General features: G+C 29.7%; 2 protein-coding genes across 2 annotated transcripts in view; one reads left to right on the top strand and one right to left on the bottom strand.

The window, feature by feature from the left end:
- Nucleotides 1-14,461, top strand: part of LOC100209474 (methionine aminopeptidase 1) — a 63,434-nt gene extending 48,973 nt beyond the window's left edge. The window contains exons 12-14 of the mRNA XM_065796149.1: nt 12,260-12,325; nt 14,206-14,255; nt 14,331-14,461. Of these exons, the coding sequence (XP_065652221.1) occupies nt 12,260-12,325; nt 14,206-14,255; nt 14,331-14,456 (242 nt within the window). The 3' untranslated portion in view covers nt 14,457-14,461. The remainder of the gene's footprint in view (nt 1-12,259; nt 12,326-14,205; nt 14,256-14,330) is intronic.
- LOC105845112 (beta-2 adrenergic receptor) lies at nt 12,500-13,956 on the bottom strand. Its single transcript, XM_065796150.1, has one exon. It carries the CDS (start codon nt 13,809-13,811, stop codon nt 12,639-12,641), a length of 1,173 nt encoding a protein of 390 aa, XP_065652222.1. The 5' UTR covers nt 13,812-13,956; the 3' UTR covers nt 12,500-12,638.
- Nucleotides 14,462-17,416: the final 2,955 nt, after the last annotated feature.

The following is a 17,416-nucleotide window of genomic DNA, read 5'->3' as shown; positions in this document are numbered from 1 at the left end:
AACAGGTGGTCTTGAAAACCATTGCAGTTTAAAAAACCTCATAAATGAAATTATTATTTTCAAGACTTGAAAGCGTAACAAAAGTTTAGACAATCTATACTCAGTATAAATGGCCATCAAGCCAACATTGGATGAATCAGAAAGAGCTTTTCTGTGGCGAGACTATTTATGGGGAAAATTCATTCATGATAAAGTGATAAATCAATTGATTGTTTATGCTTTTTAAAATCAATTGATTATTTATGCTTTATTTTTTTAATTAAAAAAATAATTTAGATTAGTATGCTAATATAAGTTTGTGCTTGAAACCTCTTGTTCGTTTTTATATTTAAATTGTGATTTTAGATAAAATAAAATAAAAATAATAATGAGATCTTAGGAAGTCCTAGAATATAAAAAACTACACACAGTAAACCCAGGATACAGAATTTAGGGGAAATGAAAAACTCTAGCGGGTGGTGGGGATTGAACTTTGAATTTCTTGCTTATGAAGCATGAACTATATGACCATGGCCACTAAAGCACTAACACATTTATTTAGCCCTTAAATAATTGATGTAAATGATAATTAAATAATGATAAATTTAATTGATAAAAATTTAATTAGATAATGATAGATAATTTTACAAAATTTTCATATCAATTGATAGAAGTGAAACCTTGGTGAACGAATTAGATATAACTGAATGAATAAATATAACTATTTGCAATAGTTTTATTGTAATAACTGAAACTATTGCAGTAACACTTCCAATAGTTTTAGTGATGCTATATGATGCTAAAACCCTACAAGTATGACAGTAGAGCATTTTTCAGTGTCTTTTGAAAGAATTAATGATTTATAGTTTGCAAAGAGTCTGTGCTCAAGGACTTGGTTATAAAAGACAAAGCAATCTAAAATAATGACTCTCGCATGAAAGACCGGGTTTGATGGTGACAATTGCCAAAGCAATTATAAACAATTTTTATCAGAATCTTATATAAACAGATTTAAAATTTAAAAGATCATTATTCATTATTTGCCTAGTCCCATCAGATTTAATTGGATTTCACAATAGCAATGAAACGGTGTCTATTTGGAGAAATTAGAAATCATTATCCACAGTCTTTATGTAGATCCTTATAATTTGCATACAAGAAAGAGTCCAAGGAATCTCTGCTCCAAGAACATCAGTACATTAAAGATAAGGTGTGTATGTTTGTGGATCTCCAATTAAAATGAAGTGCATTATTAAATTAGGAATAATTAATGGGAAAATTCAAACTATATTATCTTTAGCAACTAACTAATCCTAATGTTGTTGAGTATGTGGTGTCTCTCCAAAAAATATAAAGTTCGATTTTTATTACTTAAATAGTTTAAGTTTTAATAAAACTTGGAGCAAGATACAGGAGTAATGGTCAGTAGATACAAATGTTACTCATGCTAATTGCTTGATTAAATTGTTTGTTTTATAGGCGAATATGAGTCACTAAAACAGTTTCTAAAAAAAAATAACTGTAAAACAGAAAACTAAAATTTTAAATGAAACCTAAATAGTTTGTTCAATACATTCAGCACAGATATCTACTATTATATACTATGTTGTAACAATGAGTGATTAACTTTTCACTGGGATTTTCTACAAGGCTCAACAGCTTTCTCAAGTTGCTCAGTTGCTAAAAAAGATAAAATCTTAGCGAAAATAGAGTAATGTTCCTACATCAATCTGCAACATTAAAGATGACAAATGAATTAAAATACCCAGTAGCACTGCCCTCTTGATCAAAATAGTTTTTTAATTCAAAAAGAAATATAAAAATGGACAGTGGAATGTTTGGAGAAAAAAAAGAAATTGGCAATAAAATGCTTTGACTACCAAGAACTAATGGAATTTGTGCTTTTGTTGTTGTTTTTTTTAGCAGACATTTTGAAAAAGGTTTCATAATGTCGGTTTCTTATCATCTCAAAGTCTATTTTTTTCATTATTAGAGACCTTCCATAGCAGAGCCTGGTTTTAGATTTGGTCTATTTGTACCCCCCCCCCCCTTGTATTAAGGACTTGAGAGTACCTACAACACAATATTCTGTAAATAGTCATTGTGGAACCAAGATACATTATCATTCATCATCTAAAGTTGTTTATTTATTTTTTTAAAAGGTCGAGATATTATCTAAAGGAATGAGGATGAAATGAACCAATGCCCCATTTTCTTTAAAGTATTCTAAAGTTTCTATTGAAAGGTGAGAATCATGATTGTCTAAAACTGGAAAAACTGCAAAAATTGAACTTCTATCATCCAATCAGCACCTGCTTCATCAGAAACACCATTTTAAAAAACACTCTTTAAACATTGTGGAAATATAAAAAAATAGAAGAATTGAATTTCCATTGGCAGAAACAGAAACTAATACAGTTACTATATTGCCTCTCACTAAAAGTTTTTTAAAGCCTTTTTGTGCTACAATATGATCTGGAGTTTGAACTGTGGTAATACCAGTTTCATCCATATTCCAATATCTCCTTTTTCCAGCTTTAAAGGGTTGAGAATAGTTTGTAAATCAAAACTTTCACTTGTTTGTTGGATTGAAACTGAAAACTTGTGCTTGACTTGTTTTTTTAAATTTTCTTATTCACAGCTTAAAGTAAACAGTGAACTAATCTTTCCCAGATGCTTTATTTTGACTCCAATTGTGCAGTACTTTGATATTATTTGCTTCTCAATACTGAAAAGATAGTTTCCCTTCTTCCTTAGTAGATTGCACGCTTTATGCAAACATTATATTTTTTTTTTTTTTTCTTCCAGGGATTTTTAGGGGCGTTTGTTACCAAATAGCCGTTGGGATTAGTTGGCAAAGAATTTTGCAGCCATACATTTTTAACAAACCAGATTCCAAATTTTCAACTCTAAAACTTTTTGATTAATTATAGCAAATTAGATCTACACACTTGTGAAACTATAAAAGAAAAACAGACAGGGCTATAATAATTCTATGATAAATATCAAAAGTTTTTGTGACATTCCGACAGTTAAAACTTCTTGTAAATCAGTGAAGGTCTAAACCTGATTTTTGCTGGTTGATGTTGTTGCTTTTTGCAGTATCATGACAAACTTCTTTTAGGAATACTGAAGTCTTTATCTGCTTTTGGTATAGATCTTCCTTCTAATAAAGCCCTGTCAAAAGCATTTTTTATAACTTTTTTATAAATTTACATATTTTATTGGCAATACTTCTTATATTACAGTAGGCGATAATAAAGATAGCGAAAATGCATCACAGACAAGTGATGCTAGTCATTTTTTATCAGGCTCTTTGAAACATCATTAGTGAATATATTGTGGCCATAAGGATGGAGTTTCACCTACATTAGTCCTCTACTTTTTATTGGATCTTACAGCATCAAGATTTTTATTATCTTTCTGCCCCGTTTGATTTATATGTATGTGTATATTTGTATTATTCTTTTTTTTTTCTCTCTATACCTGCATATGTATATATGGATAGATGTGTTTTTTAATATTTTTTTTATATTTGTGTGTGTGTATATATATATATATATATATATATATATATATATATATATATATATATATATATATATATATATATATATATATATATATATATAAACTTGAAATATGATATTTAACCAAATGAATTCAAAAATAGTCAGAACAGTGAAACAAATAGAAAGTCCAGTAATCTTTTTTCTCAAAATGTTTTTATTGAAAACAGTATAATTACCAAAAAAAATACTATTACAAAATATTTTTTATGTATTAAAGCTATTAGCACTAGAGGCCTTTCAAATAATCATCAGTAGTGCTGTTTTTAATATTGTTGCAAGATATTTGTATTAAAAACAAAAATAATTTAATTTTCATATTGTTGCTATGGGTAACTATTGATTGTGAAGGATTGAATTGAAATTATAGGCAGGAAATATCAATTAAATGTATCATGTTTTTGTTTGTGCAAATGTTTTTTATATGATAACAAAAAACTTTCATTGTTAAGCTCAAGAAAGACGAAAAGTTTGAAAAAAGGTTCAATTACACTTTTGTAAGCACGTTAACAAGTATAAACATAGTTGTCAAATCGATCAGTTGATAAGCCAGTTCTGCAACTAGAAATATGTCTGTTTTTACGTAATCTTAAATTATTCGTTTTACCAGTTTATGCTTGTTTTTTGCATGTTAAACATTTTAGGTAAGAAATTACATTTTACATGTGATGTGACTTTTCACTTTCCAAATAGTACCGTTAGATGTTTTAAACTCATCTACTTCTTGAAGGTATAGTTTGCAAGTTTTGCACCAAATATTTTTGCATCTGAATATGCCAATTTTCTTACTAGTTACTTCAATATTTGAAGAAGTATGTCTTCTTAGTAAGTTAGGAGTAGGGTTGAGGTTTTACCGACTTTTAAATTTACCGGTAAAACGGTAAAAAAATCAAAATTTACCCATAAAATTGGTAAAAAATAAAAAGGCATAAACAGAAGACCATAAAGTGCAGTAATAAGTAAATAAAACACATTAATGTTAGTTTTGAGATTTATTTTTGGATAAAAAATGAGCTTTGAGAAAACAAAGTATCAAGTAAGTCGTCACTCATTCTGCATCGAATTTTTGTCACAAATAATCCAGCGGCAGAAAAGGCTCACTCAGATTCGACACTTGTTGGTGGGATGGTTTCTAGTGCATTGAACAAAAGTTCAAGGTTTGCAGTTCTCTTTCCGGTCGCATCATAGACCAACATTTCTTTTGAAATGGCCTTGAATTCGTCGTTTGAATTGTGTCCCTGTTTTTTGGTCGAACGCTGAATTGCTTCCTCGAGTTCCTCTTCAAGAGAAAGTGGATTATGTCAAGAGTTTCTGAGCCATGCACTTCTTAAATAAACTCCAGGTCATCTGGATTTGTTGGAAAAAGCCTAGACAGCAAGTTTTTGGCGGTCTTTTGAAGTACAGACTTCAGAGGCATATTGAAAACTGCATTCTGGATTGGAAAGATATCTGTACAAGCTTACAAGATTGCTCTGCCTTCTCTCTAATTTGACTGGTTCAAGAGCAGCAACAATGTCGGATATAATGTGTTCTTCATCATCACTGCAAATCAAATGTGGAGAAATGTCCTTCAATACTTTTCTGATTGAATGTTTGACTTTGAGGAACTGTTGAATCATTGGCAGCAGACTGTTCCATCTTGTTCTGCAGTCAAGGATAAGTGAAACCTCTTTTCTGTGCTCTTTCTTAATTTCTTCTTGAAGGACATCATTTTTGACGGGCGATTTTCGAAATAACTTGACAATTTTTCTGACTTTTGTGATGACAGATTGCAAGTGAACTTTCACTTTCGGAATGGGAATGTTTTCATCCATGGCGGCACCAAGCAAACTGACTTCGGTGTCAGATTCAGATTCGTCACTGCTGACTGCTGACGTCGTCGTCGCTTGTTTCTTCAAATGAGGTTTGTTGGATTTGTTGAGAAGGCTTCTCGTACAGCACTTCTTGAACGGCCAAGTGCATTCCGTGGGTATAACAAGTTTGATGCTCGGTTGGAACCAGTTCTCCGAACTTAACCATCATGGAAGCTCCGTCAGTAACTGAGCAGACAATGCTGTCGCCTAGTTTCAACCCCAATTCTGCCACTTTTTCAGTGACAACAGCTGCAGCTTTTTCAGCCGGCAGAGATCCGGAAATTCGAGTCAAGCCCAGATTCCAGTGATTGTTTTTTTGATGAATATTAATATTCGTGTACCTTCGATTTTTCAAAGAAGTGTACTCATCCAGTGTTATTGAAAAGTTTTTTCCCATTGTCACTAAACAATTGAAAGTGTTTTTAAGGTCATTCCTTACGCCAGTTGCAAACTTTTTAACTGACTGGATTGCTTGTTTGTGATTTTTTGGGAAATCATAATCTTTTTAAGACATTGCAGATCGAATGAAAGAGCTGTTAACAATGGCATTGAAACTAAATCCATCCAGTGCTGTAAGTCTTGAAATCACTTCTTCAATTGATTGCTTTTGAAAAAAAGTTGAAATCTTTGGCCTTTTTGATTGTGATGCAGCTTTTGGTGTCACTTTTTCCTGTGTTTCTTTTTTGATTCCATGCTTCTTGTCTAAGTGATACCACATTCCAGTTGTGGAACTTGTGTATTGACTTGTATTTCCTCAAATTTTGCAAGTAACTGTTTTCCCTTTGTTTAAGGTGTAGTGTTTCCAAGCGTCCGACATTTTGCCAAAACGCAAATCAAATTTAATGATGAAGACCACAATAAATATGAATGATGAAGACTTTGCAATGACATCGCAAATGGCGGTCGGTTTTTTGTAAAGGTTAAAAAGAAAGAAAAAAGAATCATCTAGAAAAAAACAAAAACTATTAAAAGTAAATAAGAAAAATATATATATATATTAAAGAATAAATGAAAGCATTAACAAAATTAAGCCAAAAGAAAAAAAATGTCAATCAAATACAACAAAAAGATATCTTTAAATTAAAATGTATGAAAAAAAAAAAGAAGTTAAACGCTAAACAAAGTTAAGAAAAATATGGAACGTTTTTATAAATTCGAAAAGTTGACGATGTAACAAAAATATATACTTTTTAAAATTTATTTCTATGTTTAAATGTTGTTTAATTTTATTTTTTCTGTGATTTTGTCCCTATTTTTATGTTTTTTAATATTATGATATATGTTTTGTTTTGTGTGTGTGTGTGTTTGTATTGTGTTTTAATGTTCCTGATTTTCTCGTTTGTTGACTTTTCCTATACATTTTTACCCACCTAATCTATTTTTGTCTGTTAGCTGGAGATTTTAATTATTTTATATTAGAGTGTGACGTGTTTATTTTAAGTTTTTTTGATTATTATTGTAACTGTTGTATTCTAGTGGTATTGATTACAGTTGTTAGTATTATTATTTTGATTTTTTTATATTCAGTCTAGTTTTTCTTTATTTTTTTTTGTTTGTTTTTTTTTGTTGTTGTTTATTATAATTTTTTGTATCTAAAAAATCTCCTCGGATGTACTTATTCTTTATTTTACTTTTTATATATGTTATGTATTTAAAACTATTTAATTCTTTCTGTTTATTTTAGTTAATTGGTTTTATTTAGTGTAAATGTATAAATATTATACTCAATATATTATTTTTTATGATTATAGTGTTATCATTATTATTAATTCATTGTTCATCATTTTTATTATTATTTGTGTTAAAAAATATTTTTTTATATCAACTTATAGGTATTTACTTAATTCTAGTTTTATAACTATTTGTAAAAGACCGTGGATGTAATATCGTTTTCCAAATTACATTGATTGATAAATAAGTCACAAGAAAGTAAAAACGTTTTTCTTAAAGTGTTTAGACAAATCTAAACCAACAAAATCACTTTTCAAGCATAATAAACAACAGCTTTGTTGACAGGAAAATGAAAATTAAATTTTTAATTAAATTTTTGATTTATTGGTTGAGCCATTTCAAGCATTCTAAAACATTTTCAAGCATCCTTCAACGTTATTAAAAAAACAATATTTACCGAAATTTACCGACATCATTTTACCGATAAAAGCTTAACCCTAGTTAGGAGGTTGTTTAAATGCTAATACCGGGTGAATATTAGAAAAAGTATTTTTAATTCTTTTATTATAAGATACTTGGAGCAAAAGGTTAATATAATAATTATTTAACTTTGCTTATAACTGACTTAAAACCTTTAATAAAAGAAATAATTGAGTCAACTCTGAAAGAATGCTTACCAAAAAACTTTAACCAAAACAACAGTTCAAAACACAATATGGAAAAGGAATATTTAAGATTTAAAGATTAGCATCAAGATATTTTGTAAAATCACTTGACAAACATGAGTATCTATATTACAAACATAGTAGATCTACCAACCTTCTTAGTATCTACAACAATTGTTTACACCAAGAACCATTATTTATCCCAAGAAAGTTTAGAAGTGGTAACTACCATTTCATGTCTAACAAGGAAGAAAATGCAATTAAAAAGTTTGATTTGCAACATCTCAAGTCTGATTGTGAATATCTTACTATAAGAAAAGACAATTTTCTTACATCATTGAAAAACCTAGATAATGAAGTGTCCAATTTTATTATAAATCACGCCTCTAGTGATGAGCTTCACGAAAAGTTAAGTCATCGATATCAAGAATGCAAAGATATTGAACGCATCAATAAAAAATGGTCCAAAAAAATAATCTCTACTAAACTTGCTTTAGAAAAAGATAAAAAGTATTTAAATTTTAGAAAACAACCATCACATTACATAAATAGTAATAATATTTATGCAAGTTCCATTATTTCAAATAATGATGTTGCAGACCATGACCAAAAAACACAATCAACCCCATCAAAACACTAGATAAGCCCAAATACAAAAAGATACAACCTAAAGTCATCAACCTATCTACCAAACACTTTACATCTTTTCAAATATCTCTTCTCACAAAAGGTCCAAAGTTTTGTCCAGCCACAAATGGTAATTTTTTACATAATGATTCAGATATTAAAAATTTTATACAGAAACTTAAACTAAAAGAAAAAATTTTTGGTACCACAAGTAATGACATTAGTATAATTAAAAATAAATCCAATTATAGTACCAAAACAACTCTGCCAGAATTAAACGAAATTGTTTCACAAATTGAATCAATCAAACCTATTAAAGTTCAATATGTTGATAACATTACAAAACAAGAAAGAAAAGCAATAAACTGCAACTAATGAAAGACATAGTTATTAAAAAAGTTGACAAAGGTAATACTTTAGTTATAATGGATTCAACATATTATATTAACAAACTTGTTCATCAAGACCATCTTTTATCTCTTACTACATATGAAAAAATAAGTTCGGAATCTGATAAAATAGTTTTTAGAAATCTATTTAATTTGATAAATAAACATAAATGCCTTACAACAAATTAGATAAAATATATCACAAACTTTAAATGGAAATCAAGTTATTTCTATATAATTCCCAAAATTCACAAATGTCAAGAAATCATTGACAAGGCAAAAGACTCTTTATTTATTAAAATGAAACCACTAAAAAATTTCAAAGGTAGACCAATTATTGCCGGAATAAATTCACCTACATCTTATTTGAGCCAGTTTCTCCATATAATTTTGTCTCCTGTAAAGAAACAAATATCTTTTATTAAAGATGACTTGGATTTCCTCCGAAAAATTCCAAGAGAACTTGAATCAGAAGGTTGTATAATGACATGTGACATTGTGACTTTTTTTCTAAATAACAATAATTTCATATTCGACAAACAATTATTTCACCAAATAACTGATACAGCCATGGGTACAGATTTTGCACCAGATTATGCGTGTCTTACTATCGCGTTCCTAGAAGAGACTAAGCTTTTTCCAATAATCCTACCTCAGTATTTTTTTAACCATAAAGTAGATAATATTAAAAAAATTTTATTTTAAATATATTAATGATGGTTTTATAATTTGGCCAAAACATCTTGACATCAGAAAGTTTGAAATTTATTCAACGGAATTAAATGACTTTATTGGGTTTACTAAAGATTTTGGCAAGGAATTTATAAAAAATGATAGCACCTACAGTGTAATTAACTTTTTAGACATTGCAATCATTCTTAAAAATTATAATAAAATTCAAACAGACATTTACTATAAAGAAACACCCATAACTATTTAAACTATAACAGTCATCATCCATTTCACATACTTGGCAACGTGCCCACAAAAGTGTAATTGAACCTTTTTTCCAACTTTTCGTTTTTCTTGAGCTTAACAATGAAAGTTTTTTGTTATCATATAAAAAGCATTTGCACAAACAAAAACATGATACATTTAGTTGATATTTCCTGTCTATAATTACAATTCAATCCTTCACAATCAATAGTTACCCACAATCAATAGTTACCGATAGCAACAATATGAAAATTAAATTATTTTTGTTTTTAATACAAATATCTTGCAACAATACCAAAAACAGCACAACTGATTATTAATTGAAAGGCCTCTAGTGCTAATAGCTTTAATACATAAAAAAATATTTTGTGTAAGTATTTTTTTTGGTAATTATACTGTTTTTAATAAAAACATTTTGAGAAAAAAGATTTACTGGATTTTCTATTTGTTTCACTGTTCTGACTATTTTTGAATTTATATATATATATATATATATATAAATTCAAAAATAGTCAGAACATATATATATATATATATATATATATATATATATATATATATATATATATATATATATATATATATATATATATATATATATATATATATATATATATATATACAGTATTGGACAAAACATTTGCAACCAACATCGAACAATGCTAAAAAGTGTTCCTAATTTACATGTCTTAAAAACGAAACGAACTATACTACCACAGCAAACAGTTCAGGAGTCTGGAGTCATAGCATGCCATGACATGAGCAATCAGCTGACAGGTGACAGCACACAGGCAGAATTTCGTTGACAAGTGCCATTTTGCAGCGGACAAAACAAGTGCAACTTTTTTGGTTTGTTTCATTTTCTTAAGTCTGGTCTGTGTCAACGTCACGGAAGTTTTTTAATAATTAAAGGAAGTATCCAGAAGCATGCAGAAGCTTCCTGAAGTTTCCAGAAGAAGCATCTGGAAGCATCCAGAATTTATCCATATTATCACAAATACTCTTTATATATAAAAAGTATTTGTGATAAATATCGCTTGAAAAAATGGACCGTATCAAGACTATGTTCCAAATATCGTTCTACGGGGAAGTTGGCAGCAGATAACAAAGGTGGAAGACCGCGTTCCACCACTGCTAGAGAGGATTCTATGATCGTCAGATCCGTCAAGAAGGATCCCTGGATATCATCAGTCGAGATACAAATGCAATTAGAGCTGCCTGTATCGGACCGAACAATCAGACGACATGCTGTTGAAGCCGGATTGTTTTCTCGACGCCCTGCAAAGAATTCGCTGATTTCACTAAAAAACCAGAAGAAAAGACTCCTGTTTGCTACATCTCATATTGACTGGAATGTGCAGAAATGGCGAACTGTCCTGTTCAGTGATGAATCGAAGTTCAACATCATTGGGAGCGATGGCATTTTCCCTGTACGTCGACTGGCCGGAAAACGCCTCGATTTACGTTATTGCCATAAGACTGTGAAGCATGGTGGAGCCAATGTAATGGTCTGGGGTTGTTTTTCTGCTAACGGTTTAGGTCCAATACATCGAAACGATGGTATAATGGACCATTTATGTATAAAAATATCCTGAAAGCAAGACAACGATCCGAAACACACTCCAAAAGTAGTCAAGCAGTGGTTTCATGACAACCACCTATCGGTGATCGATTGGCCGCCTCAATCTCCGGATCTCAACCCTATCAAGAACCTGTGGAAGATTGTCAACCGCAGAATTAATCGTGAAGGTGTTCATAACAAGGATCAACTGTTTGAACAAATCCAAAAGGCCTGGGCAGCGATTCCACAAAGTTTCATTGATCACCTGATCGAATCTATGCCTCAAAGATGCAAGGCTGTGATCGACAACAAAGGATTCGCCACAAAATATTGATAGCGAAATACAGCTTGATCAACATTTTGTCAAGTTGCACTTGTTTTGTCCAGAATGAAATCAATTTTTTTTAATACTTTTGATTAATTTAATTTTCGTGTACATATAATGAACTTTGTGATGAATAAAACTTGAAGAACTTTGTCTCTGAACAGTTACATAGTTATTTCTCTAAATTGAAAAAATGCAGCACTTTTATATAAGGAAACTAAATTAGCATTATTTGGTTGAACTCGTTTTGTCCGATACTGTATATATATATATATATATATATATATATATATATATATAAATATATATATATATATATATATATATATATATATATATATATATATATATATATATATATATATATATATATATATATATATATATATATATATATAGACACACACACATATGTTCATATTCAAGTACTTTGTCTTTATTTTATTTTCATATTTTGTCTTATTTTCTTTGTAATTTACTTTGTTTTATTTCACTTGGGCTTCACAGCTCGGTCTAGTCCTTTGATGCATATTTTTGCTTTTTTTTTTAAAAAGTTATTGTGACTTAAAAACATTTAAAACAATGAATGAAACGAATAATGATAGTCGAAAAGGATTTCTACTTTTGTTTTCACTCATTTTTACTATTTTACTGTTACATAAACTTTGTTTTAAATTGTTATAGAAAATAAAGCTGTTGGTATTATGAAACCGGGTCACGTGTTTACAATTGAACCTATGATAAATCAAGGTAAAAATACTATTATAATGTTTAAAAAATATTTTTGAGTGTCATAATTCCTAATTTTTCTGTTATAAAAGTTTTACTTTGTTATAAAAATTGTTTTATCGTCTAAAATTTAATATCATGTTAGAGAGATTTTAATATATTAATCCATATTTGGATTGAGACGTCATTTTTAGGGATTTTGCAACATGTTGACATTATATACAAATCTAATAATAAAATATCAGCATGCAAATAGAAAATGACAATTTAGTTCTTTAATTGCAGGTTTGCAATGCCGTTCTTAATAGTTAAGACAACTCCAGGAAATAATTTATTATGTATTTTTCTGTATATTTGGCATTTTTTCTGAATGACTTGAAAAAATGTCGATACGCGAAAGGTTTTTGTTCATATCGAAAAGTTCTTTTTTTGGCTCTATTGATCCTAAACTACTAGTATCTGTATACAGAGTGGCTGTCGTGTTCGATCGTCTTTTGGTTGTTACTTTTTCTTTACCAAAACATGGTAAAAGTTTTTTCATTAAGCCTCGAAGTTCTGTGTTTGTTGTTGTATATATTATTGGATTTAAAATAGACTGTACAAAAGTTAGCAAGTATAAAGAATATGCATATTTAATGTTGTTATAGTTAAAATCTTCATTGCTTACAGCTTCTACCAATAATAAAATTGCGTAAGGTAGATTGCAAATAATACATGTAACAACAATTAGAAATGTTGTGCGAACAGCCTTCGGACTCCAAATGTTCCCCGTGAACTTTTTACTTTTTGATTTGCCTTTGTTTGATAATTTATCATCTTTAACGTTGTTTTTAACTTCTAAGTTACTTATAGACGAAGTAACTTTAATTTCGCTTAAATGTGTCAAAGCTCTTAATCGACTGTAATGTTGGGATGCCATCTGCAATATTTGTATATTGAAATAACATGTGACGATTATCGGCATAATCATAATGCCAATAGATATCCATAACAAGAACTCTTTTTTTACTATTCGAGTCATCATGCATTTTTCAAATTCCTTACTGGTTAATTTACTATTTACAAATACCATTCCCGTAGCAATGGGTAAAAGTGTAGCAAACGCACTTCCCCATACGAGTAGGATGTAAAATGTAACTCTGTGTTTACTCATTTGATTCACATAACCCAAGGGCTCTCGTATGTATAGATATCTATCCAGTGATAACAAGCACACAGTTCCTATAGACAGACTATAACCTAGAGCCACAATCGCCAATGTTACCTGACAGTATATAAACTTTTCGGTTACGAGAAGCACGATGCTTGTAAAAGTGGCAATCATTGAAACGACTATGTCGCTGACAGCTAGATGTGCATATAAAAAATACGTACAAGTTCGTAAGTCTTGGTTTTTTACTATTACAACGATAACTAAAATATTAAGTATCATTCCTATCGGACTAAATATTGTCAACACAGCTATATTAATGAGTTTTAAAGTTGACATGGTTGAAATTGCCTTCATAGTTTTTTAAGTTAAATCAATATATAATTAAAATTCGCTTTAAAAAAAATATTTTTAGTGTTGAACTTTTCTTTGCTCTTTAATACTTTCATTCGATTATAGTCATGTTGTATGTGTACATCGTATGCTGTTAAGTGATCGGAATGTTTATACAGCTTGTAAATTAATTCTATTTTTTCTGAAATGCATTTTCCAGGCTTGTTTGTTTTGTTCTAAAATATATAAATATTTAGTTAATCTTTTATTTATATTAAAAAGAGTTGAACAAATATATTAAATATGTTAAAAACATATACAATAAGTCTTTTTATTGTTATTAATTCAAAATAACTGTTTGTTACTTTTCGCGTTTTTTTTATTTTGAAGTTAGTTTTTGCATACAAAATATTTTTAGGTACTTGGCGAGATTTGTTGTGGCCTGACAACTGGACCGCAGTTACCCAGGTATTGATCATTTTCTTTTTTTTCTTTCGGAACAAGTTTACCAATAGAAATAAAGCAAAACTTTTATTTATTTAGGATGGCCGAAGGTCAGCTCAATTCGAACAAACGTATCTTGTCACTGAGACTGGGTTTGAAATTCTCACTGCTCGTAAAAATAATAGACCATACTTTTTAGATCAACTTGATGAAATACCGATTTGAATAAACTTTTAATAGGTTTTATTTTACAAATAATTATCGAGGTTTTTCGTTAGGCTTTTCTCCATTTTTTTATTAAATATATAAATGATTATTATTACAACCATCTAGACATCAATGCTAGGGAAAAATCAACAAGTTCCGATTATGTCCGAATCTACCGAATGTGGCCAAAGTCACCTGACTATTTAATTTGATTTAAACGGTCTACTTTTAGTTTGCGTTTTTGTTTTTAATAGAATTGATTTTTTTAAATGGAAGTTAAATCTTTAAATGCTGAGGTTTTTCACAATTGATAAAATTGCATGATAAATTAGATGACTTAGCGCCAAACTGGCGCTAATTCAACGAATATGTTGAAATGAGATAACTGAACCCTAAGTTTTATATTAAAGAAAAATCACATGTGGTTTTTCGAATAATCTTTCAATCGTTGTAACTTTTTTACTAAATATGTTCTAATGTTCATACAATTAAATTGAAAAATATTTCGATATTTATTGAGAAGATAATAGATGATAATAAACTATTTCTAGCGTTTCTAGCTTTTAAAAAATATACAAATTGTTATACCATTTGCGGCATGAAGTAAAATTCGGCCTTTTTTTTAAAGATGTCTTTTCAAAAGCTTTCAAAATTATTTTTAAAGTACTTAATAAATATTTACAAATATTTAAAGCAATTAAATTTTCTCTCCTAATAATATGTAGCTCGTTTTAATAGTAAAAGTATTTAAATTTTAGGCTAAGATAAAGTTGTTTTAAATAAATGTTTGAGAAATAGTCAATTTGGAAATAGAAACAAGAAGAAAAAAAAAGGTTCTTTTTCAAAATAACAAAAGTAAGAAAAAATGCAAAACACAAACTTTACACTAAATAAAAAACAGTTTCAGATTCAAAAAACTCCAGTATCAAACGGACAAATCTTTTTATAAACATATATGTTATGTATATAAACTCTAATTTACATATATCGATTGCTAAACTCCAACACCACGTATCTAAAAAATCACAACTTTTCAGGAGAGCCGAAAAACGTGATATTTTTCACAAAAAAAACGCAGAAATAAAAAAACGTCAAATTATTAAATTCTTTTGTTTGTTAAAATGTTGATTAAAATAAGTTTTAACTTTGAAATATGGGCAATTTTCTATAGTTGACCTAAAGTTTTGTCTGAGATAAGTGTTGTTTAAGAGGGTAAGTCAATAATAAAATTGCATTGTCTAAAATGAAATTTGTCAAAAATGGAAAATTTTAGACAAATTGTCTAAAATGAAAAAGGACACAATTTATTAGCTAAAAGGCATATAAAACTGTAAAAAGGCAGTCTTAAAAAAAAGTAACGCTAAACAGTTGCATTACCCCATATATCTTCTATGGTGTTCTAATGGGTAACTTCTAAATGTCCTCCAACACCTGCAGTTGTCTTCACAAAATTATTTTTTGTAAGGAAGGGAGTCATAAAAGTGATGGTAATCCTCTAGGATGACATACTTCAAGTCTTGTAAATGTTTCCATTTGGTGTATGGAAGCGGAATCCTTTCCTTAAATAGTTGTATAGGTGACTCATCTTTTTTAACTTTGATTGGTCTTTTAGGCAAATCCACGAAACTTCCATCAAAAGATAATTTGTATTGAATCGTTCCTGTGTGTAGGTACTGGAAACAGCGAACACCAACAAACATGGATCACCCTTCTTTCTTCCTGGACGAACTGAGTCGTAATAGCATATATTAGAGAAATCCTTGAAATAGTCATTTCAAGTATGCAGCCTCATAAGGGAAGAGAGTTTGCCGGGCCTTGGTATATTTTACATACTCAAATGGCAGGTACACATCCTTTCCCTTGATTTGTTTTTCAATCCTCGCATGTACTGAATCTCCCTCCATTTGCGTATGCCCTTTCACTAGATATTTCTAAGTTACATGGATATTATTTTGGACGGCAAAGTGAAGAAGGGCATTTGATATAAATTGGTTACGATTTTGATTTGTGTAACCATCTGTGTATACTATAATGGGGCGGCAAGGAGATAGATAATGTTCCTTCAAATAATTGGCCAATAAATCCCCCTCTACTTCTGAAAACCAGTAGCATTTGCAATGTCTATTAGCTAAGTTATAAACCGTATAATTATGTGAAAATAACTTCGTCTTATAATACATGGCACTTGCTTTTGTCATGGGGGTTAACTTAACAGATTCCATGTCTGCCGTCAAGCAATATATTTCACCATCAACTGCCTTCTGTTTTTCCCGTTCTTTTTCAGCTCGAGCCCTATTTTTCTCAGTAATATGCTGATCGTAGTCTTCCTTTGAACCATTGCCTGCTTCGAATGCATAACAAGTATCACACTGATCTTTTTTGGGAACGAAGAGGGATAAATTCTTTTCTTCAAAAACTTGCATAAATATAGTAAGGGATCCATACGGTTTATTGTGAGAAATGCAAAAGTCTTTGTATGATCTGTACAATTCAATTTTTGTATCCCACAATGGTTCTAAATACATTTTCGACGTGGATGCTCTGCAATAATGAGATGGGATTTTTTGTAAACTTTTAAGACATTTAGAAATGAACGTTTTTTTTGTGGTATTTTTTTCTCTCTACATCCATATTTTTCAATGACATCTTTTGGTAGAATAGCACCATCTTCTTGTTCTGAATGCTGTGCTTCCTCGTCGTCTGGAGACACTACTGTACTTGATGCCCAATTTTGAACCATCCATTTCATACCAAGGTTATTTAAGAACATCTGTTTACAAACAGGTTTTAAATCACCTGTAGTAGAACTTAAGTAGTATTTGAATGAACCAGACCTCCTGCTTATTTTGTCTATAACAGTTTTCTGTTGTACATCAATTTTCTTTACGTGGTTGCGGATGTAAACTTGTTTTTCTTTCCAAGATAGTTGCCAAAAAAATTTGAATAAATTGTGTCTCATCTCTTCTGATATTTCAGTA

This window comes from Hydra vulgaris, chromosome 04 (assembly GCF_038396675.1).
Source record: "Hydra vulgaris chromosome 04, alternate assembly HydraT2T_AEP".
Taxonomy (NCBI): domain Eukaryota; kingdom Metazoa; phylum Cnidaria; class Hydrozoa; order Anthoathecata; family Hydridae; genus Hydra; species Hydra vulgaris.
The sequence above is the reverse complement of the archived record's forward strand: the minus strand, read 5'-3'. Positions and strand labels throughout refer to the sequence as shown.

Excerpts from the sequence above, each read along its gene's own strand:
- LOC105845112 (XM_065796150.1), bottom strand. The coding sequence starts at position 13,811 with ATGAAGGCAATTTCAACCATGTCAACTTTAAAACTCATTAATATAGCT.